General features: G+C 35.0%; 1 protein-coding gene and 1 long non-coding RNA gene across 2 annotated transcripts; one reads left to right on the forward strand and one right to left on the reverse strand.

The window, feature by feature from the left end:
* Positions 1 to 12,922: 12,922 nt before the first annotated feature.
* LOC126600657 (mediator of RNA polymerase II transcription subunit 10b-like) lies at positions 12,923 to 15,226 on the forward strand. Its single transcript, XM_050267262.1, has 6 exons — positions 12,923 to 13,062; positions 13,706 to 13,966; positions 14,072 to 14,152; positions 14,241 to 14,343; positions 14,432 to 14,521; positions 14,942 to 15,226. Exons 2-6 carry the CDS (start codon positions 13,740 to 13,742, stop codon positions 15,011 to 15,013), a joined length of 573 nt encoding a protein of 190 aa, XP_050123219.1. The 5' UTR covers positions 12,923 to 13,062; positions 13,706 to 13,739; the 3' UTR covers positions 15,014 to 15,226.
* Positions 15,227 to 20,557: 5,331 nt separating this feature from the next.
* Positions 20,558 to 23,333, reverse strand: LOC126600648 (uncharacterized). The gene is made up of 2 exons (XR_007615495.1): positions 23,145 to 23,333; positions 20,558 to 21,017 (listed from the first exon to the last, which is right to left on the reverse strand). It is a non-coding gene; the product is annotated as an uncharacterized LOC126600648 (long non-coding RNA).
* Positions 23,334 to 23,560: the final 227 nt, after the last annotated feature.

Consider the following 23,560-nt stretch of genomic DNA (forward strand, 5'->3'; position numbering starts at 1 on the left):
TCGTCGTAAAACCTGTATAATTCCCAGAAAATAACATACATGCTTATAGCTCAAAACCACTTTTGAAATAACAATTCCACAAATATACCATGTCAAATCTCAGCAAGAAATAAGTAAGCCAGGTGAAATAAACCAATATGAAACGGTAAGCCAGCCGGAGTCACCTAACATGACATGTCCGTCTGGATCTATAACTCATCAACTAGTTCTCTGCACACAAGTCGGAACCACCTAAAATGGTCTGTACGATAGGCTGGGTGTAAATAAATACGCTTAAGTGCTACAATCACGTGAAAGCTGTACGAAGTATCGCAAGTCACTTACGAGTCGGAACCATCTAAAGTGGTATGTACGACAGGCTGGCACCTGCCTTGGATCTAAGGTGAACATGTGGTGCGGGAGGTGAACGATCACGTGAACGCTAGACCCTGTCCTCAGGTGAAGTACTTACATCGGGGTGCAGGATAATAAGCTCGAAATATATCTCAGCACTAATGTACTCACTACCATCACTACCATCAATATACTCACCTGAAGCTTACCTGAGCATCCACAACATCAAGCAACAATATATATGTAACCATAATAATGCACAATTAAACATAAAGAGCATGTGACATGGCATTTCAAAGTATCAAACAATTTAATTAAGTTTTCTAGGAAAAATACCAAGTGTATATATATATATATATATATATATACTAAAAACCAAAAGCCCACTCACTGATATGTGAAAGGATCGTAACCCCCTAGCCTTGCTTGACTGTGCTCGTCCTCAGGATAGGTCTCACCTATATGCGAAACAACTATTTAAACGTTATTTTTAAGCACATAAACAAAACTAGCTAATAACTTCTCATACATTGCTCAATTGGGGTATTTGAAAAATACCACCGTGACCTACTTAACCCCACAAACATCCCCATATTTTTAGAAAAATTTTCCGAGGTCCCTGCGCCCTCACGCGCTGGCCAAGGCACGGCCAAACGCGCCGCCCACTCGCAAGCACGTGCCTGGCATACTAATGGATTCCCTAACGGCGTTAGGGAATATTCCATTAAATAAAAGCATATGCTATTAAAGATACCTGACGCCGTTAGAATATTCCGTCAACTTTGACGGAATATTAGCCTGCTTCTTCCTTGGTTTGTCGGAGTCCAGCGCCGGCCGCCGCTGCGATCGTCGGAAACTGGAAAAACTTAGAACTTCAATATCTCATCCATTTCTCAACCAAAATCCATGAAACTTTCACCAAAATGAAGCTTAAGATGAGAGGAACAAATCCTTACCACTTTTAGGTCATAAAACCCACTAAATCTCACTGGGAAAACTTCGATAATTCGGCCACCTCTGCAACTCGCCAAACCCGAGCTTCCTGACGTTCAAAACCTTCCAAAATTCTTTCATGAGCTTCGTGAAGAAGTTCTAAGGTTCACTAGAACCTTAAAACTCGATGAAACCTCCGCGATCACACTTGACGACTGTACCTCATGTCGGAGCTTCTGGTTTCTCGGGTTTCTGAGGTTCTTCCTCCAAACAAATGGTATAGCTCTACTCATGAGCTTGCAAGGAACTTGAAAATGGTCTCCACGAACTCGATATGTGAGAGATGGAGTTGGTTGAATGATGACCATACGGGTTGTACGGAAAAAATGGAAGAAAATCCGAGAGGGAATGAGATAGAGGGTCAACGAGAGGGTGAGAGTGTGTGTGGTCCAGTTTGCAGCCAATCAAACAAAACCTTAAGCCTTTTAGTTCTAATTGGGTCCAATTAATTAGGAATAGAACTAATTGGTCCAAAACCTTAGCCAATTTACACACACACAACTCAACGATTAAAGGGCATATAAGTCATTTCACACCATTGATAAAACATTTCAGGATGGACTGTCACAAAAATACTAAAAAATTTTGATAGAATAAATAGATAAAAACAGGTAACAAAATAACTTTGAAATAATAATGTACCCATAGTGTTCCAAAATTTGAAAAAGGGTACATTGTATTATAAAATATGTATACCTTATAAATAAAAAATAAATAGATTTTACACTAAAAAATGGGTACATTTTACATAAAAAAAAATTGGTTTAACAAAAAAAAATTGATACATTTTAACAAAAAAACAAATGATACATTTTACATATAACAAAGTGGTACATTTATAAAGAAAAATGGGTAAATTATAAATAAATTATGAGTATAAATAAAAATTTAAAAAGTATGAGCACAAAATGAAATTAATATATGGGTACAAATTAAAACTAAAAAGAAAATTAGCACAAATTAAAAAAAGGGTTGCAAATTAAAATGGTACAAACTAAAAGTAGAAATATATGATACAAAGTTTAACCATAAATATAAATATACCAAATGTAACGTTTCTAACACTAAATGAATATATTTTAGAAATAAAATTTATGTTGATATGTGAATAATTTATAACTGAAATAATGACGTTCATTAAAAGTTAGAGACCTTTATAAAAAATTAAAAATAAAGAAGGTTTTAATTAATGCAATAGAAGAAAGAGGAATGAGAATCTAATTTCTCTTATTTTTAATAGAAAAATTAATAAAAAGTTTCTAATTTACATATGACAATGAGTTTTTCCTTGCAAATCAATGCATATTACAGATGGTTAAAAAATGTCAAATCAATGAGACTATTTCATTAGTTGGAGTGAGATGTTGACTTCGATTAAATTAAAATGTTGATTGTTAAATTTTAAATGAATACGTAGTTTAAATAAAATTTCTTGGAAGACAATCTTAAGTTTTGGATCAATATTCGCTCCCTCCCCACCATCCCACCACCACCACAATCACAACTGTCTCGTCGCCACATCCAAAGCTTACAATAATCTTAAAATACTTCTTGAATTTCATTTACAAGTATCAATACCATAAACCTTTGTTTACCATTTAACTGTACTTAAAAGCTAAATATTCAGTGACCCATGAACAATCAGTAACAATGCTGAATACCCAAAAAAAAAATCTCAAAAAAATCTCAGAAAATTGGACATAGCTGCCTGATTCTTACACGTTGTCGGACCATGACTTTGATGCTGATGCTACCTTGCCTATCGTTTCCTGTTTTGTTGTACTCCTATAACTTCCATGACTGCCACGACCTTTATACAATGTGGCAGCAGCAGCATGAGGCCGGTCCCCATGCCATGCATAATGCAGTGGTGAGACCCTATGGCCCTATGAATTATTTTGGTGGCTTTGCTTACTGCATGTCACATGCAGTGGCCTAAAATCGACGACCCTGATTTTCCCGCGCACCAAAGCTCCTCCTTCAATCTCCACATGCATATTCTCCACTGAAAGGGGATGTCACCAAACTAATAAAATTATATTTTGTGAATTAGATAATATGACAGTTGATAGTTAAATCATTAAAAAAATGTATCCAATCATCTATCGCAATATCACGTGATTTATAAAATATGATTTAGAAAAATATGATCTCCTTAGTATTCTCTGTTCCAAAAATATCCTAGCATGGGCATCTCTCATGGTAACTCTGGGTGGGTAGGGAATTCTAATTTGCACATACACACACATAGCACACGAGTAAAGGTCACATCATAGTCCAAGGAAGTCTCCTCTCCTAGCCTTTCCGATTCAAGATGAGTCCTCCACTGAAATACCCTTGGATCATTGGAAGAGAAGAAGATTTAATATTTGACTTTTTCTTTGGAGATACTCTAATATTCTATATGTTTTCTTGGATGACAAACCTTATCAAAAGAAATTTAAAATCCCTAAAGAATTTAAATTTATATTTCCCGTCATAAATTGTTTAATTTAAAGCCCTCTCTCAAATATATAAGAGAATATAAATTATTTGTGTAACTATTTATGACGGGAAATAACTGAACCCAGTTAATCATTTAGGGTCTGTCCTAACGTTTTACAAAACGATTTTTGACAATCTATTTTGTAAAATAAAATGACAAATAGGGTTTCAGCTGCTAAAATGTTAATATATATATATATATATATATATATATCCGTGTTTGGTAGTAATGGTAGCCATGGTGGTAGAGATGGTGCTTGAGACCAGAGTGTGTTGGTATCAATAGTGGTTCAAGTGGGGGTAGTAGTGGTTACAATAGAGGTGTTAATTAGTAGTTGTGGGATATATGTGGTGGCAATAGTGGAGTAAGGGGCAATGGCGGTTGCAGCCGTCGACTGTGATAGTGACAGATGATAGTTATGTCAACAATGCTTGTGAGGGATGCTTGTCAAATTGGTGGTTGAGAGGCGGACGGGATGATGTTGGCAGTGGTCGTGACCATGGTGAGGGTAATGGGGTGGAGAATGTGATGGTGGTGGTGATGGTAGTGGTGGTTGTGGTGGTGGTGGTGGTCATGGTGAGATAATTGATGTAGTATCGGTTGTGGCGATAGTGAGATAGTGAAGAATGGTAGTGGCCATGGTGGTGAGGGTGATGGCAGTGGAGGATATGGTGGTGGCAGCTATGGTGGTGGGAGGTGGTGGTGTCAAATATGGTGGCGGTGGCAATGGTGATGATGAGAAGGTGTAGAATGTTGTGTTGGTGGTGGTGATGTGACGATAATGGTGGCATACATGAATTTATTTTTAAATAAAACTCTAACTTGTTTTATAATGTATCTTCTATTTCTTATTATTTTGGAAACTGTTTTATAGAACTTAAGCTAAATATTGTTTTCTGGGTTTATTTTCACAAAATAGTCAATCAAACGCTTTGTTCACTACCCTTTTTTGTATCTAAAAATGAAAAAGTATTTTGCAAAACCTTATTGAACAAGCATTTATTGTTTTGGCAATGCTAATAGTTTTAAGGCCTAAAGTGAACCAAACTAAACTTTGAAGTTAATATTTCAGTTTAGACCTAAATCAAATTGGAAGAATAAAATGCTCTTAGGATTTTTTTTGTTCTGCAAGTATTGCAAGTCAATGTCAATTATATTTTCATACTTTAAGAATCCTAATCTTGGAAGCTGAAGACTTTAAATCCAATAATTCTACATGGTGTGAGCATTTAATGATAAGTACAAGGTTATCAAAATAAATCCTTATGAAAAGAGATCTCAATGCCCACACCCACGGTTCTAATATTAACTCTACAAATTTTAGCAATTGGGTATCATTTATCAACAATCAAGGTTGTAATACTCCACATGTTTGCTTGGACGACAAACCATATCAAAAGAAATCTCAAATGACCACCCACGTTAAAAAGTGAGAAGACATTGAATTGACCATACTGTTCAAGAGATTTGGCTTTAAATGGTTATCAACGACGAGAATCCTTGTTGCTCAATCGATCGATCGATAGAGATGTTCTGATGCATGTGTTCAATTTCAGATTGAAGACATCAGTAATTGATGGCCTCATCTCATGTGTCTGCATTAGAACCGTTCATAATTTTGTTTAATATATAAGGCCAAATATTCACACTAGATTCGTTTGGCATTTTTAGTTAAGGCAAAAAAAATAGTTGACTGCATCATGTGTATTGCTGGATGTGGGACTCTCTGTTTATGTTGGGTCTCGCATCTTATGTTCACTAAGAAATACTTGATTTTCCACCCGCAGCAGTCAAAACGGAAAAGGGGAATATGTTATTGTCGTCCATCACAAATATATTTCTCCGTACTTGTTCGTCATCAAAACCTTCACCTATAACAACTTGTATGATTTGGCCATCTCAAACTGGAAGGGATTCAAGATTATTAAACGGGGTGCGCTACACATTTAAGCTATTTTTTTTTTATCAATTGAAACTTCCGAATAGTCTCCTTCATTTGTTATTCAGGAATCTTATCTTAAATACAGAAATTAAAATAATTTGAAAAATCTAGAGAGTTGCTTCTTAGGAGTCTTTTCTTATTTTTTTCCTAATGCTTTCTTGTCTAATATTATTTTTGGAGGTTATACTAGTCATAAAGCAGTATACAAACCAAAAAGAGATCCCAAATCTTGGTTGGGCTATGAAGCAGTATAATAGAGCAACCGAGCTACTTTGGATTCGTCCCTGATATAAACAGAAGGTTGTTTCTACATTATAAGTTAAGAAGTGTGTTTTGACATGGAATATGATATTCACACTCTAAAAGAGTCATTGTACACTCCTCATACATGTATTTTTTATTTTTAATTATAAAAAAATTCTAATGCACAATGATTTATTGGAGTTAACAACACCCTTTGGCATTAGATACTTTCTAAATAACAAAATGTTCATGCCATTTGCAAACCGAGACGAGGTGAGAAATTTTTCTTAGTGGAAGCTACTTTGACAAATAAAATAAGATTTAACATATAATAATGCTAGAGTATCCATTTTTTTATATAAATTAAAGAAAAAAGTTAGACCATCTCCAATCCTGGGCTAAAAGCCAAATTACCCCCCAAACACTCTCCAACCCATGCTAAAATTTTAGGCTAAATGCCAAATGCTATTTCTGGGCCAAATACCCCCCCCCAGCTTTCCCCCCGGGCTAAATGCGAAATTTTTATCGGAATTTAAATTTTTTTAGATTAAAATGTTCATAAAATTAATTTACAATAATCTACATATTTATTTTTTTTAAAAAAAAATTGATTTAAGAAAAAAATTTAGGCTAATTTCATTCTTTAATAATTCCGGGCTAAAATTTTAGGGTAGAAGGGTTGGAGCAGAAAATATGTTTTTGGGCTAAAAGCTAAATTTTCCGGCCTAAAAAATTTGGCTTTTAGCCCAAAGGTTGGAGATGGTCTTACGCGGGGTAGCTGCCTTTATATATACAAACTGATATAAGCCTAATAAGAAAATATTACAAGTGTATTTATAATTAAGAAAATACGAAATGCTAAGGGGACTTTTAAAGTAAAACTCTTTGTTACTCGTAATTTAACGTTAATTCTCGTGCCAACATTATAAAATATTTTGTCAAACACATGAGGTGACAGATAATCCATAAAGAATCATAATTGTAAGAGTCTCCTTAGCATTTTTAGGGGAAAAAAAACAAGAAACTTTTATCTGTATGTGTAAATAAAGTTCTTTTTATCACATTATAATGTGAATAGGACCAAATCTACTCTTCAGCTGCCTCAACTTTACTAGTTTCAAGTTGAGTCAATATTAGTGGATGGGTCTTCCCACTCAAACAAAGTAAGATGAAACAAAAGTTCATCATTGGACATGAATTTTTTTTTCATATCTACTGGGCTATTGGAAGGTCCACATTCACTCAACTCATTCCAATTTGAATCGCTCTGAACCTTAAATCTATTCAGTGTTCTTTGAGAAGCTGGCTTCAAATCTATCCAATTAATTAATTTCCACAAATTGTTGATTTTGATTCTCAAAGTTTGACCACAAATCAAAAGGTAGTTAACTCTGGTGCAACCACTAAAATTTATGCCCTACTACTTATTACCTATGGTAATCAATTACTAAGTAGGATTCAATAAAATAAAGATGTCGCGTGGATATTTTACCCTTATATTAAATTAATTTTAGAGAAGTATTCTATTTGGCAGATCAAGTTTTGCACTTGACATTTGATGCGTGCCACTTGTATGATAGGACTCAAATAGGATTTTTTTTTTTTTTTATAAGAAAATTACGATCATTGATTGAAAAATAGCATTGCAAATACATATCATGAATAACTCGTCTCCAAATGGTCCTTGCAAACTAGATTTAAAAATATTACAATAAAACATTACTAATCGTAAAGTAATAAGTAGACTTTGAGTTTTCGTTCAAGCTCATCGAGAACCGCAAGATTACACAGATCAATAAAACCATTAAACATCGTGTTACACGGAGATCATGTGAAAATAAAATCTCAAATCATATATTGGGACAGGGAGTAAGATGCTCATGGGTCGACCACATCACTTAATCACCGCCACTATTCCAAAACGCCAAGTGAAGTAGATCCAACAAATCAAACAACTCCATTCTTTACACATAGATCCAAAAGAGGCAGCACACACCAAAACGAAAATTAAAATCAAACAACTCTTCTATAGTAATCAAGCTAGCAAACACTTTTAAAGAGAGAAGTCAAAACCAAACTCAAAGACAATTCCTGGAAGTATTAGATAGAAACAAAATAAAAGGATAAAATCATGTTGCAGGTACACATATCCTCCGGACATTCGAGACCAATATCACTGCACCAACTAACCATTGTGTCTTTCTTAAACCCAATCCCGACGCAATCTGACATCTTCCATGGCTTCCAGCTGCAACCCTACATCGAGGGTGCATGGGTCAAAAGACAATGACTACAACGTTTCACGGCGATAATTCTACACCATACAAAGTAAACAACAAGGAAGAGGGAGGAGACCAAAGATGATTTTCAAAAAGACTGCTGCCGACCCTAAAGCCAAAGCAGTGGCCGACGACAGTGGCTAGGTTTTTCGTTGACTCGAATAGGACTTTGATCAACAACTATAATCGTATAAAATTACTAATTAAATTAACTTTTTGAAAAAACAAGTCTGATATGAATTGATAGATGATTAATTTTGTATATGATCACGTAAATTAATTTATCATAGATTCGATTCAATGAGGCTTTATTCCTTTTCCTGGGAGAATACCTGAAGCAAGAAAAAGATGATGAGTTCAGTGCAATGACTCATTTTATTCTCATTCTGATATAGAGTATTATTGCCATTCGTTTTATAATAATTCCATATACAGAAAAATATTCACACATATATTTTGCTTAAAAAATAAATTGTTATGTGGAAGAAATTAATGTACATATATGGATGATAGCCAAAATGAAAAACCTAAAACAGTTTCTAATTTAGGTAATATTTTTTACCCCTTCATTCCCACCACCCTTCTTCAATCCCTCATTTTCTTCGTGTGCCTTTCCCTCTGGTTAACAAGCCTTATAACGTAAATAGTCGACTGATCTCCATCTCTTTAAGTTCAAGTTATAGCTATGAGCCTATGGTGACTGAAACACAATAGAAAAATAATTATATAGTTGATATGATGTCACTATATATAAAAGCTCATCCGCTCATTAATTTGTACTCAAAATTAACCATATAATCTTTGTTTAAATACGTCCATATGGAAATCATGACATTGACTAAAGCAGCATCGATCATGGATTTATCCTTATCAGTTTATTTTTATAAGATATTTTGCATATGCTGAAATTTCACATCAAAACGAAGCACTTGCAAAAATTCTGAAAAATTATATGCCGATGCCAACCTGGTGTAAAGCTTCCATATCTGCATATTCTTTATTCTTCAATGAGCAATTGGTTGGTGAAAAACAACAGTTGCATGAGGTAAATTGGTCAGCAGAACATTTCCATAACCATTAACTAGATACTGTAAAATATAAGTTCAAGGAAGTGATCATTCTGTTCTAGTTCAAAAAAGAAGGCCATAAAATATAAGGAAAAAGTGGTATTATTAGTAAACTTCTACAATTATGATGGGTCACATGGCAAAAGCAACGCTAATGGGATGGTTGATGCTTCATTTGCTTTACTTTACGTGCTCTTTCTCTGTCTATTTAAAGTGTTAGATTTTGGTACTTGGACATGGTTCCCATATCCTTAAATCCAAACTAGGCAGAAGCTGGCCATTTCAAAACCGGACAACTTTAGAAGTTTATCATGGGAATTGTAGCCTAAGTTAGCTCTTATTTGCAATTAAGAAGATGGAATTCATAGTTAGGAAAACTAATGAAAAGGGCTTGAAAACTTTGAGTTTTAATGATAAGGACAAAATAAAGGGTAAAGTGAATAGTACCAGATTTGACTTTTTAGTGTAAAAATGTGGTTTTTTGTTAAAGTGAACAGTATTGTGGGCTTTTCGTTAAAACTCCATTTTTTCTTCTCAAGGATAATAAATTTACGACACAAACTCCCTCCAAGGAGAGAAATTTGTCATTGTGACCGGAACAATTCCCTATATTTGTTTTGTTTAGTCTTTTAATGCATTTAAACAATTGAATCTAATATTCTTGAGACTTTGAAAGTGTTAGTGTTAGAAGGAAATTTCAACTCAAATGTGGGATGTCGTTAGAGTTTTAGAGTGGAAATTTCCTTGCATCTCATTTGTTCCACGTCAAGTTGTGAAGTTTCACACCTTATAACATCAAGTCCATCATACAGAATGATTGGTAAGATGAACCATTGGAAGCAAAATTGAACTTAAACCTTGGATTAGAGCTTTGGGGTGTGATAGTTAATATATAATTAATGCATAATTAATATGTATTTAATTATAAAAAAGGGATTTTATGCTTTTGGTGTGATAATTAATATATAATTAATGCATAATTAGTATGTATTTAATTATCAAAAGATGGGGGTTTGGGTTTTGGGTGTGATAATTAAAATATAATCAATGCATAGTTAATAAATATTTAATTATTGAAAGATGGGCCATGACGCTCACATCTAATAATTAACTTAAGCAATTAATTTTTTAATTTATTAAATTAATTTTGGATTTAATTAATTTTTTTATTTTTCAACAGACTCATTCTTTTGAATGAAGTTTGAGAGCGTTTGAGAATGTATGAAAAAGTTTGAGGAAAAGATGAAGCCACAACCCTTTATGTTGAACAGTTGCCTCCCAAAAACATGCATGATGCGAACAGGCATATGCTTACTAATTTACTATAAATACACGCATTTGCATATCATTCAAACCACCAAAAATCATCTATCCTTCAATACAAATCATACTGAGAGAACCACAAAGATATTCGCTAGATGTCTAGTTTTTCGGTGTTGGATTCTCGACATAGATTGTTGAATCTTGGTGAAGCAGACGTCCATTGAACTACAAGCACAAAGTAGGGACAAAATTATGTTTCAAGGACATTGCCGCATGCAAGCCTCGATCTTCATTTCGTTTGTTTAATATCAGTCTTGTTTATTCAATATGCAGCGTTGCTATTTATTTGTTTATTAGCATATTCAAAATTTTCTATATGTATAAATTTATTATTGATTGTTGATAAATCTCCAACAGAAAGTCGCTCATCCAAACATAGAATAAAAGGGATTTAGATCCTCTCCGGATCCCCTCATTGGGGATCTCAGGGATTAATGCATGGTAACTGTTCATCAAAGATCGTGCGGTCACAATTTTTTTTTTAAGTTTTATATTTTTCAAGTAAAACGAGGCTGCTTTACTTTTAAAATATAAAAAACATTCAATTATGGCCGCATGATCTTTGATGAACGGTTACCATGCATTGATCCCCGAGATCCCTAGTGAGGGGATCCAAAGAGAATCCAAAGAGAATCTAAATCCGAATAAAAGGGCATCGCGAGAACATTAGGGTAAAAGTGCTCTATAGAGTTAACCTTCCCAGTACATCGCAAAACACGTGATCGAAAGATGCCCCCTCAGTCCCTTTTTTTTGTTTTTTTATCAAAAATACTGAGAACTTTTCTTTTCCTTTTACTTGTTAATGGACTTAACTAACCGCTTAGTTTTGATTGCATTCAGGCCCTTGCCTTTCCCATAGGTCGAGCCAATCTCGAGTTCTTGAGTAAGTTCTTTTATCTCGAGTGATATATTTGTTAGTTGCCATATTACTCGAGAGGGTGGAGAAGAGTCTGCAGTTTTCTCGAAGGGGTCTCGAACAATGAGAATTAGGCAAAGAAAGGTTTTTGATCCAATTAGGTGACTCCGCTGCCTTATGTGACCGGATTTGGCGCTGTCTCGACTCGTGAACACGAAATAGCTCACTTGTGAGGAGATGGTGCGTGTAGTCTTGGATAAAGTGTCTTTTTCTCTCTGATGAGCTGACCAGTGGTTACATTCTCGGAGTAGTGTGTATTTTGTTGTTGTGGTCGCGCGTATATTGTATGTGGTCTTCGAGCAACGAGTTATGTGCTCCCAGGTTTCAATGGTGACTTTATGTGGTCTCACTCTACCGTTACGATTTTATGTGGTCTTGTTCATTTGCGATTACTGGTGTAGTTACTGGTATAAGTCTGTTGCTTCTATCATTTTGCGACATTGTATTAGTGGCATTTTGTATTTTGTGTTGAATTTGTATTGGTAGTTTGTTTAATTGTGCAAATTCACGTTAGATGAATTACTTGGTCAGTGTAGTTGTGTACCCGGTTGGCAACATTTGTAATTGTTTGTGATGTTCAATGGAAACTACTTTATTGCTTCTTGTCAAAAATGTTTTTGGTCCAGTTAAAACTATAAATCAGTTTTCACAAGTAAAAACGACATTTTTGATAAAGAATGACCTCCATAAAAAAACGACATTTTTACAAAATTTCCAATTTATTTGAGAGTATTATTACGTAGACACAAAATTGATCATATTATTGTCAACCTCTTTAATTTAAATAAGTACTACATGCAATGTTGTGACTTGTGAGTTACTAGGGAGGTCATTAGCCTTGTGTGTCATCGTTTAGCATCAAAGATTGGATTAGAATGGATAAGCAACTATTTCCAAGGTACGTTGAAAGGAGAAATGAAAGCTTGGTGACCAACTTGGAGGTAGTAGATGGACTACCTAAAAAATAAAAGTTATCCATTCCAATCCTCACCAAAATGAGAGGAATAAGAGGGAGAAGTTCCTTGCATATCTAATTATCTTCTAATCCTGTCAACTCTACATGAAAAACTATTCTCCTCTTTCTTAAGAAAAAAAATTAAATCTTGAAAGTTATTCATTACAATCTAATCTTCTATACTGAACGAGGCTGTAGCACTATTCTTCCGTATAATAGAATGGAGAAATTGAACATGACTTTGAAACATTAAACAAAGCTTTGCCTTGTAAGAAGGGAAGTGTGCTCTTGTGCTTTTCATTGGGCTTGATTGAGGTCAGCCCTCACCAACAATGCAATGTGAAAATGGGCCTGGTCTAGAAACTCAAAAGTCCAATCTAATCCAGATGCCGAATTACATGGCAGTTGACTCAACCCAAACAAATATCTGAAAAGCGACGTCGCTTCAGTGAGTCAGAAACCTCGTCTTTCCGTTTGTAGCTGAGCAGCTTCACCGCCTCCACCTCAACGAGCAATTCACACCAAGGTAACCTCTTGATTTATTCAAAGTTACCATCTTTAAATTGGAAAATAAAATAAAATTGGGGAGGTCCCTTGTTTGGTTGATTAGGGCACGAATTTCAATTAGGGTTCGACAGATGTGTCGGGGTACCGGGAAATTGGGAATGTTGTACTTTGTGGAATTATTATCCTGGGTTTGGATGAATTTCGGAAACGGAAATCAATCTTTTTGCAGATTTATTTGGAAAGTTGGAGCCTTTGGAATTGGAAATTGAAGGTTTCAATCCATATTTCGGAAATTTGATTGCTTTATTAACTGAAACTGAAATTTGACTCTAAATTGTGATAAAAGAAGCTGAAATTTTACCCATTGGAACTGGAATTTTTATCAGTGGATTCGAGATTGGGTTAGGAAACATATGGGGTTTAAGCAGACAGGTTGAAATTGCACTTGTAGATAAATCTCGAGTCTCTCATTTCCTGCATTCTGTTGTTCTTAACTTTGTAATCTTGAAAAAAAAAAAAAATAGTGGATAAAAGTTGATTTCAAGTTTATACTAAAGTCATCGTTGGTTTGTTATATTATCCCGTTTATCTTGTGGGAATTTCTAAAGATCAATTTCTCGAAGAAAAAGAAATTATTAATTCGTTTAATTTCTGTATACCAGGTGCGCCTTTGAAGAGCTTTAGAGTTGGTCTGAGATGGATACATCACAGAATGCAACAGCAGGAATCGGTGGGAGTGGTGGAAACGGAACGTTGGTCCCTCAAACCAATGATACAGCTGGACCGGCAGTGGTTGATGATCCAAAGCAAAACCTGAATCAGGTCATTAACTCTATTCAGAAAACCTTAGGCCTCATTCACCAACTCTACCTCACCGTGTCTTCGTTCAATTCCGCGTCTCAGCTCCCCCTCCTCCAACGCCTGTAATTTTCTCCGTCTGAGCTTATTCGATGTTTATTCAAACCTTACATTCTCAATATATTTTATTGCTGCTTGGAGACTTTCTCACATTGGGTTTGACCTATCAGAAATGCTCTTGTTATGGAGCTTGACAACATGGCTAAGCTATCAGAAAAATGCAATATCCAGGTTCCTATGGAAGTTTTTAAGTGAGGACTCTCCTGTAATTTGCTTTTAGCAACTGACTATTCCTTTTCTGTGGAGAGTTCTGACGCTTGACTTATCAATTTTGCCTAGTTTGATCGATGATGGGAAGAATCCTGATGAATTCACAAGGGATGTCATTAACGGCTGCATTGCCAAGAATCAGATCACAAAAGGAAAAACTGATACCTTCAAGGTAGCTTTTCCAGTGTGAAAATAATTATTTAGTTCCGTTTTGATGTTTGAAGTCTGTCATGATGAACCTACTGTGCGCATTTTTTCAGAGTTTACGCAAACATCTCCTGGAGGAACTTGAACAGGCTTTTCCGGATGAAGTTGAATCTTACAGAGACATACGTGCTGCATCTGCTGCTGTAAGATACCATGAATTCCCCCACCAATATCTTGAACAATGAGTTTATTGAGCTTATTGGCCTCCTTCGTAAATGTCATTTGTTAAACATATTTTTTTTGTCAAAATTAAGTGAAGAAAGTCTTCCATGGACCCTTTCATCCCTTTCGGCCTTTCTTCTTTGTGGTCGTTTATCCAGATCAAACAACCTTTCTCCGATGGTTTACTTATTTTTGATAAAATCTGCTACAGATGTGTTGACTATGCACTCAGCAGAAGCCAGCTTGTTTGTGTTTATTGTCGATATTTCATTCTCATTCTTAGAGAAAAGCGGAGCCTTCTTTGGAAGCACTCATGTTACCATCTCCTTGTGTTTTGTTGTGTATTTAGGTATGTTTAATTACCATTCTCATATGGTTTAAACTCGTTTTGTATGATACAGGAAACAAAACGGCTTGCACAAGCTCAGAGCACACTACCAAATGGAGATGTGAAGGTCAAGCCAGAGCTTTAAGTGTATGATTCGTTTATGTATCATGTTGTTACTGTCCACATCTTGCCGTGCTTGTAATCTACCAAGTAGTGAATTCAAAATGATGAGTGATTCTATATTACATGTGTAGTTCCTTAAACATGTGGGAGCTTAATGACTTTGTTCACCTTTACACCTATATGCCTAGAGACTTTGTCAATTTACTTTGTAATATAGTAAATTTTTTTGTAAAAATCATGTTATTGGCGTCGTCTTGATTATTTATTTTGTCAAGTTTATTTCATTTGGGTGCATGAGGTTAACAACCATACTCAATTCCAAATTAGACAAAAAAAAATGTGTTGGTTTTTGAGAAGTACAATTCAAATAGTTGTGCATGTAGTATGTAGGTCTTTTAGGGGTGAGTGTAGACTGGTTAGGTTCAGGCTTTCAACAGGCAACCAGACTAGTGAGAACATTACAGTCCTGTTTGGTTCGGTTTAGGTCTAAAAAAAAAGGTCGTACCCAGTGCATAAGGCTCCTGCTTTACGCAGGGTCTGGGAGAGGTGAATGTCGGCTAGCCTTTCCCCCATTTATGGAGAGGCTGCTCCCAAGTCTCGAATCCGAGACCTACCGCTCATGGGCGAAGGCACTTGCCATCGCACCAAATGCGACCTCTTGGTTCTGTTTAGGTCTGTAACTAAAAAATCATTTTGTTACTGATTTGGTATTTACAGTGGACATGTTTAGCAAGAAGTTCGTAGCTCAATTCGTCAACAGCGTTCATCTTTTCATCCGAGTTTTCGGGTTTGAATCCTCTCACATCTCTAACATCGCTCGTATAAGAAACAAATTGGACTTGCTTAACATTTCTACTGTCAAATATACATTTAGCCCAAATTGAGAAGGGTTTTTGTGATTTGGGCCTTCAAATTAATCAGCCACACTGCATTCCTCAATTTTCGAAACCAAAACGACCCAACAAAATAATCTGATAGTGAAAACATTCCAACAAACCAAACAAAATTGAAAATTAAAATTAAAAAAATCCAAAACTGACATGCATATTGGTGCTGATAGTTTTGCCAGAAATCTGTCTCCCAGCAGCAGCACCTGCACCCTGTCTCTCAGTTGTTTCATTGGACCATTTATATAAAAACCAAACTCGAAGCTGAATCAGTCGTGATATTGTATGTCTGAGTTTGAAGTTTGCAAAGTTTGATAATACATATATACATATACACACACACACACACACACACACACACATATATATATATATATATATATATATATATATATATATATATATATATATATATATATATATATATATATATATATATATATATTAAAAGGTTTAGATTTTGGATGCATGCTTTGGCACACATTTTAAGACTCGTTTTGTAAGGATCATTTTATAATGTATTTCAACGATTCGTACCGTTTATATTTTAATATTTAGTACATAATTCATGGATCATTCTTATAAAAATTAGACAAATCAAAACAATTAAGACAATTTTATTAACATTTCACATAATGTTGAATACACCCCACATTAAAATTCAAAATTAAATCACTTATATATCTAATATGCAATGACAATTTTAACCTCATAAAGTTAAATAAAAAAATCTAAAAATCACAACTTTAACATGTATATCCTACAATTATTTTTCTTCAACTCTCAAAATCAATCTCATCCTCTATTGTAGTACAAAACCTAAATCAATGAAACTATAAACATGTTGATCACAACTTTAAAGCCCAGGGATAATGATCAATGGCCTCCTGATTTTCATTCACCATACCACTACAACTTCATCTCCATATGAAATCAACAAATCTGCTTTGTTATGATGTTTTTCATAGAAGGGACTCAGAACTTGCATATTCTTGTTAATTATGATGCCTCAAATTACATCCAAACAGGAAGGGAATGAGAGGAGCGTCCAAGTCAAGCTACTCGCTTCTTTGGCTGTGATACCAAAAGCTCTCGCAGATGCACATATGATTGATTGTTTTGTACATACAATGAAATTCTTCAATCCATTGATTCATGGATGCGTTTTATCAACCCCACATTCTTCTTTAATTAGGTTTAATTGAGTAAAAAATTAAAAAAAAAATATATATGAAGTGGAGTGTAGATAAAAACATGTGGGGTGTATGTTGAGAGTTGGGGGGGTATGAGGGTATTAAGGGAAAGTACGTGGGGTGTATAAAGATAACTTTTAATTAAAAAAAGTAAATATGGGATGTATTCAACAATATTTAGGGTGCTAGTATAATAAGCCTTCATTTAATCCAATGGTCAACTAGTTTCGGATTAGATTGATTTTTAGTAGACATGATTTTTGAGGTAAGACATAAAAGATAAACGGTTTAAATCGTTAAAAGACATTACGGAGTAAGCTTCAAAAAATATTTGTTTAAATGTATGTCAAAAGCATGTGTCCCTAATCCTAAACCATTAAAAATAAAAGAGGGAGAGACCCCCACCAAATCTTTTGGCTTTATTTTCTACGTTGTGTAGTTTGTAAAGAATCTTGTCTGCTCAATCAAGGCCGGCTACTTGGTTTGGAGTGGGAGAAAATAAGCCATAGCAAAAAGGGCCGTCACCCTTTTCACTTTATAACTACTCTTGCACATTCATTTTCTTTGTGTTTATTTTGTATGAGAACGAGGCCAAACGAGATTATATTAAGGGGTGTGATATCCATACACTTTATTTTATTTCTTACACACTTTTCTAATTTTCGATCCTTGGATCAGATGAATTGAAGAATATCAATGAATAGAAATTAACAAGAAGTGTGTGAGAAGTAATTTGGGGTGTGTGGATAGTACACACCTATATTAATCAAGGGGGGGTACTTTAAGCTTTTCATAACGATTAGTGGCTGCTTACTACAAAGTGCTTTCAAAATCAGCTTATTAATTAATTGATTTGGAAGAAAACAAATTGTAAATGTTTAATTGAGATCCATATTTTTGATTGGGGTAGCTCGGAAAATGCGCCGGCCACTAACGAAGCGTTATGCGAGGTTTGCTTTTGTGTTATTGACCTCACGTATTTGTATTTATGTCTGATGTAATATATCAAGCAACAAAATTTTATTTACAATTAGAAAAAAATGAAGACATAAACCTAGCTCGAATAACAACCAACATTATGAATAAAATGAAGAGACGTCTTGAGAGTGTCATGAGTTTGGAGAGAAATTATATATTAAATCTTCAGTTTTTCATCTCAAAATTGTACATATGAATGATAGAAAAGATATAGGCCGAGTACTATTATTTTTCTCTACAAATTGGCCACAGCGGGTTCTGAGCTGTGGAGATGAATGTTTGAAGAGGAAATGGAGAGAGGGGAGACGATGCCGTTAATATGTGTGGTGGGAATTGGGAAAGAACAAAAATCTGGATGAAGTTTGGTGTCCGTCTAAAGATGCTTTTAAGGTCAATCACCATGAAATTAGGGAGCTCGGGAAAAGAGAGATGCAAATCTCATGAGATTAGAGTAAAAAAGGTGACTTCAGGTCAATGGACACTTTATTTATGTGGTCCAACCAAAATGTAGGCATGCCTCCTATTTATTGTGTGTTTCTTTACTTTTATTCTTTTGGATTGCCTAATATTTGCATTCTTCCAACCTTAAAATGAGGATAATGCCCGGCCTTTCAATAAAAGGAAAACTAATGAAAAGGACTTGAAAATTTTGAGTTTTAATGATAAGGACAAAATAAAGGGTAAAGTGAATAGTACCAGGATTGACTTTTTAGTGTAAAAATGTGGTTTTTCGTTAAAGTGAACAGTACCTGGTGCTTTTCGTTAAAGTTCCCTTCAATAAATGTCGTTAGATTAAGATTCTTATCATAAATCAATTAAATCAAACTAATTTAACGATAATTAATAGAGGTGACTTTTGGAGGGTGAGAAAAGCACTAAAAAAATATTCTGATGGTGAGTATTGTCCAATTATTTTATTACAAGCGAATTTAGAGAAAAGTTCAAATTTAAATTCGAAATTATAGTGCAAGAGAATGTTTTTAAACAATTGAACTATAAACTAGTAAATATGTGTAAACTTGATTTTTGATTTTGCTCAAACTCTCTCTATGATTTTGCTCAAACGTCTTTATCTCATTCAACCTGCAAATTCAAAATAATATTTCTGTGGTTGCTGTGGATTCTTTGACAAAGCTTGAATTTGATCTTGTAGCTAAATGATAGTTGATCTATAACTTGAAAAGGCTATGGCCTTATATTTTGTCAAATAAGCTACATGACAAATAAACATCAATTTGTAGTTGGCATGGATTTGACAACTCATGTCTTCTAAATTCATAAGGGAAGAAATATCATAAATGGTATATTGACATTATGGTAAGAGGAAAACAAAAATCGTTTTCTACATAAATGTTATTTTTTTAATGCAAGCGATATTAATCTACACTCAAGGAGAGGAAGAGGGACAGGTTGAACTCAAAACGTAGTGAGTTGAAAAACAAAATACATAAAGTTGTTGTTTAGATAAAATGAAACTTTATTAAGAACAATAAACGTGTATAGAGTATACATACAAAATGAAACCAAGAGTCTACACGCATGTAAAAGAAACACTACAACTTTACTGTTTTTTTCTCATTACGTCTTGATACAATTGATTAGCCACGTCCAACCAACATGAAAGATAACACTCACAAAAACTAAATCTGCAAGAACCTACCTTCCATAAAGGCTTCACGAAAAAATATTGCACTATCATTTGATGATCTTGTAATCGTCAACAAAGAAGCACTACTATGATTCACCTTCAACAAACATCAAGCTTCCTTGTCATAGTCCTTTGCCATGCCCCAAAATCACAAGAAATACAAAAACCATCCTCATCAGCTCTAATTACAGTTGCCGCTCAATAATTTGGGTTTGAGTCATATAGGCGCGACAAAGGCTTTACTCAACATTTTGAGATATCATCGACAATCACGAAGACTCTTCTCGCCTGAGCGAAAGAGCAAGTATAACTACGAGTTAAAGACAATTACGACATAGAAAAATATGGAGGGAAGATAGGGACGAGACCAAGAGAGATTAAGCCGACCCCAATGCCAAAGGAAAGGATCTGTAGCAGATATTTTTTCTGTTTTTCTCTCCAACCACTATAGTTTTCCCTAATTTACATAAGAATTTGATTCTACAATCTCTACTCATTTTAAATTTACTTTAACAAAAGAAAAGTGTAATGACACTAGTAGGAAAAACACTTTGCGCGACGTAGGTCCTTCGTCGCGCAAAGTCCAAAAAACGTCACGCAAAAATTAGCGCAACGAACCTGCGTCGCGCGTTAACCGTCGCGGCAAGGCAGTGACAGAAGGGTTTGCGCGACGAAGAAGTAACCTACGTCGCTCAAACCCGCTTTGCGCGACGCAGGACCTGCGTCGCGCAAAACTACTTTGCGCGACGAATAAGTAACCTACGTCGCGCAAAGTAGTTTTGCGCAACGTAGGACCTGCGTCGCGCAAACCCTTTTTTTGGCAAAAAAAAATTTTATTTAATTTTTAATAAATATTGTAATTAAATTCTAAATAATAATTAATAAACCAAGAAAAAAGTATTTGATTATAAAATATATGAAAATGTACATACAAGATGTCCGAACAAAAAAGAAAAAACTACAAGTAGTCTTCAAGCTACTAGTATCAGCAGGGTGAAGTGGCTGGAAGGTCAAAGGTGGAGCAAGATCAGGTGTTGGCATCGAGATTTGGAGGCCGGACATCTGTAAGGCCCGTACAATAGCCCTCATCTTCTCACCCTAGGCCGCAAGCTGACCTTTTAAGGTTGTCACGTCCTCCTTCAAGGCATTGACCTCTCATGTGGTCGATCTGGAAGAAGAGGCACCCGTCTCATGAACCCACGCCTTCCCCATACACCGAACAACATTGCCATGACAACGACCGAACTTCTGATCCAGGACCTCATTCAGGATCTGAAAACTTGCATCCTCGCCTTTTGGCCTTTACTTGCCTTTACTTTCCTGATTTGGAGGGTTAATAAACTATGCAAAATATATACTCGGCTAAAATACTACTCTAGTAAGAGTTAAGATGGACCATCCACAAATAAAGAAACTCATTTGTAAAGAATCCCAAGTGTTTAAAATCTATTCAGAACACTCCACAAACCCCAAACAAGATGGACCATCCTATTTCTGCCTAGAATCTGCCAATCTGGATACAGTAATGAGCTATTTTGTACTCATTATCTTATGTGCTTTCTTGTTGATGGGTGTATGTAGCAAACATCAGACAAGACGATGGTGGTCAATTTTGTGATCCTTTAGACTTTGAATGATCATCATCTCCAATTAGCCATTTCATACTTTAGTACTATCGTCAGATCCAATTAGCAATCCAATATCACCATAATTTTGAGTGTACAACTACAACAATAGAGGCACTTGAAAATAAGATGATAAGATGGTAACTTCATTCTGGTTAATCAAATATTTTAGCTAGCAGCAAGTGGGTCAAGGCTTGATACCAAAGTCATAACTATGATTTTAAAGCACATTTCAACCAACAAAACCCAGAGTACACATGATAAACTATAATTCATTGATGGGAATGAAACATCTGAGAAAATATGAACTCAACAACCAAACCCAGTGTGCTCATGTCAAATATTAACAACAAGGGAATTTGCGTATGTATGTCAAGACTCAAGAATCAATTAAACAATGTCACCCAAGATAATAATCAATCAGGGGTGCTTTCTGTATTAGGAAGCCCAGAACAATATTTAAAAAAAAGGCTATATGGGTTATAGATCAGAAAGGGGTGCTTTTGCATGCTCAGAAGATTTTTATGTAACCAAATCGGACAATTTTGGATAAGATTAAACCACAATAACAACAATATAGTTTATACCAGCATGAGTCCAGATCTCAATTCAATTAAAGTAACAAATAAAAAAAAAATATTTAAAAATATGAAATGGTGTAGACAAAAAGGAAATTACCACCACTTACCGATAAGTGATGCAGATGAAAACAATATGTCGATGACAACACAGAAGAACCTTACCAATACAAAAGATAAGAAGATGAAGGTGAAAAGGGTCTCACTGATGTAGGCTCTGTCCTGCCCAATGTATATAATGAACTCCTCGAGCAGCTAGACCATGTATGTAATGCAAATCAGATGAATTTCAAATATCAAACTCAGTAACAAATTAACATAAGAAAGAAGAAAAAAATTGCTACGATCAGAACAAGACTACGTTGATCAATACATCTTCTCACAAATAACTTTTTCTCATCCAAGGGACTGAAATTGATAGAACCAATCAGACATTAGGAGATGAAATTTGCTAGAAAATAGTGTTTAACACTAATCACAGTTGTAAACTGATAGTAACTTCCTCCAATGCTCAAAAGCATACATCTTCTCTCAAAGTTCACAATGTAACCAACCATGATCGAAACTCTCAACCAAAACCACCTTCCCACTTTCTCTGTTTTCTCCATCAAAACGAAAGTCCTAATCCTGCTATGCTATTGTTCATCATCCTAAACTAAATTCACCTGAACCCTCCAATTCGAAAAATAAATAGTCATTGAAAAAATAAACACTTTTTACATCAACCTTCAAACAATAAATTATAAGATCTCAATGTGTAAATTAGAATATTGGAATTGTTTCCTTCCATGCATCCTAATATCAGAAACAAGTAATTTATTTCACACACAATTTTCTCCAATATATCCACAACCACAACCCCAAGAAATTAAGTTGAACAGAACACCGACACATATAACTAAGTGATGCAGATGAAAACAACATGTCGAAGACAACACAAAAGAACCTTACCAATACAAGGGAACGAAGAAAAAATTGCAATCAACTTACAAAAACTTAGCTGGTTACAGAGTGTGAGATCTATGGCTGGTTGCAGAGGGTGAAGAATCCACCAATACCATTGAAGGACTTCGCCAGTATTGAATCCTAACCCTAAAATTCGATTTAACACTAAAACCCCCAATTTCTAATTTAACTTTCCAAATTGAATCTAATTACAATACCAAAATCTTAAACTTAAGGCATTAAAGCCTGATTCTGACCTTAGAAAGAAGAAAAATTAAGAATTAAGAAAAGATAGATACCTGATTCTGAGATGAATCTATGGCACGGTTTGCAGTCGGGAGTGGCTGAGATGAGCGATGGAAAGAAGCGATGAGTGAGAGGGAAGGATGAGGAGGATGAGGACCGGCTGAAATGAGCGATGGGGAGCAAGGATGAGGAGGAAGCTACAGGAAGAAGAGAGAGACCGAGTGAGAGAGAGGGAAGAGACAGTTTTTCAATTGCACGGTTTGCTGCGAAAATTTAAAAAAAGCGCCTATTTTTTACATGGCGCGACGCAGGTATACATTTTGACGTCGCGCAATATGATTTTGCGCAACGATCATATTGTGACGTCACGCAAGGCATTTATAAAAAAAAAATTATTATTAAATATACTGAAAATGTAATTTTTACTTCTTTCAAATTCAATTTTTTAAAAATAAAACCCACAATAATA

This window comes from Malus sylvestris, chromosome 14, assembly GCF_916048215.2.
Source record: "Malus sylvestris chromosome 14, drMalSylv7.2, whole genome shotgun sequence".
NCBI lineage: Eukaryota > Viridiplantae > Streptophyta > Magnoliopsida > Rosales > Rosaceae > Malus > Malus sylvestris.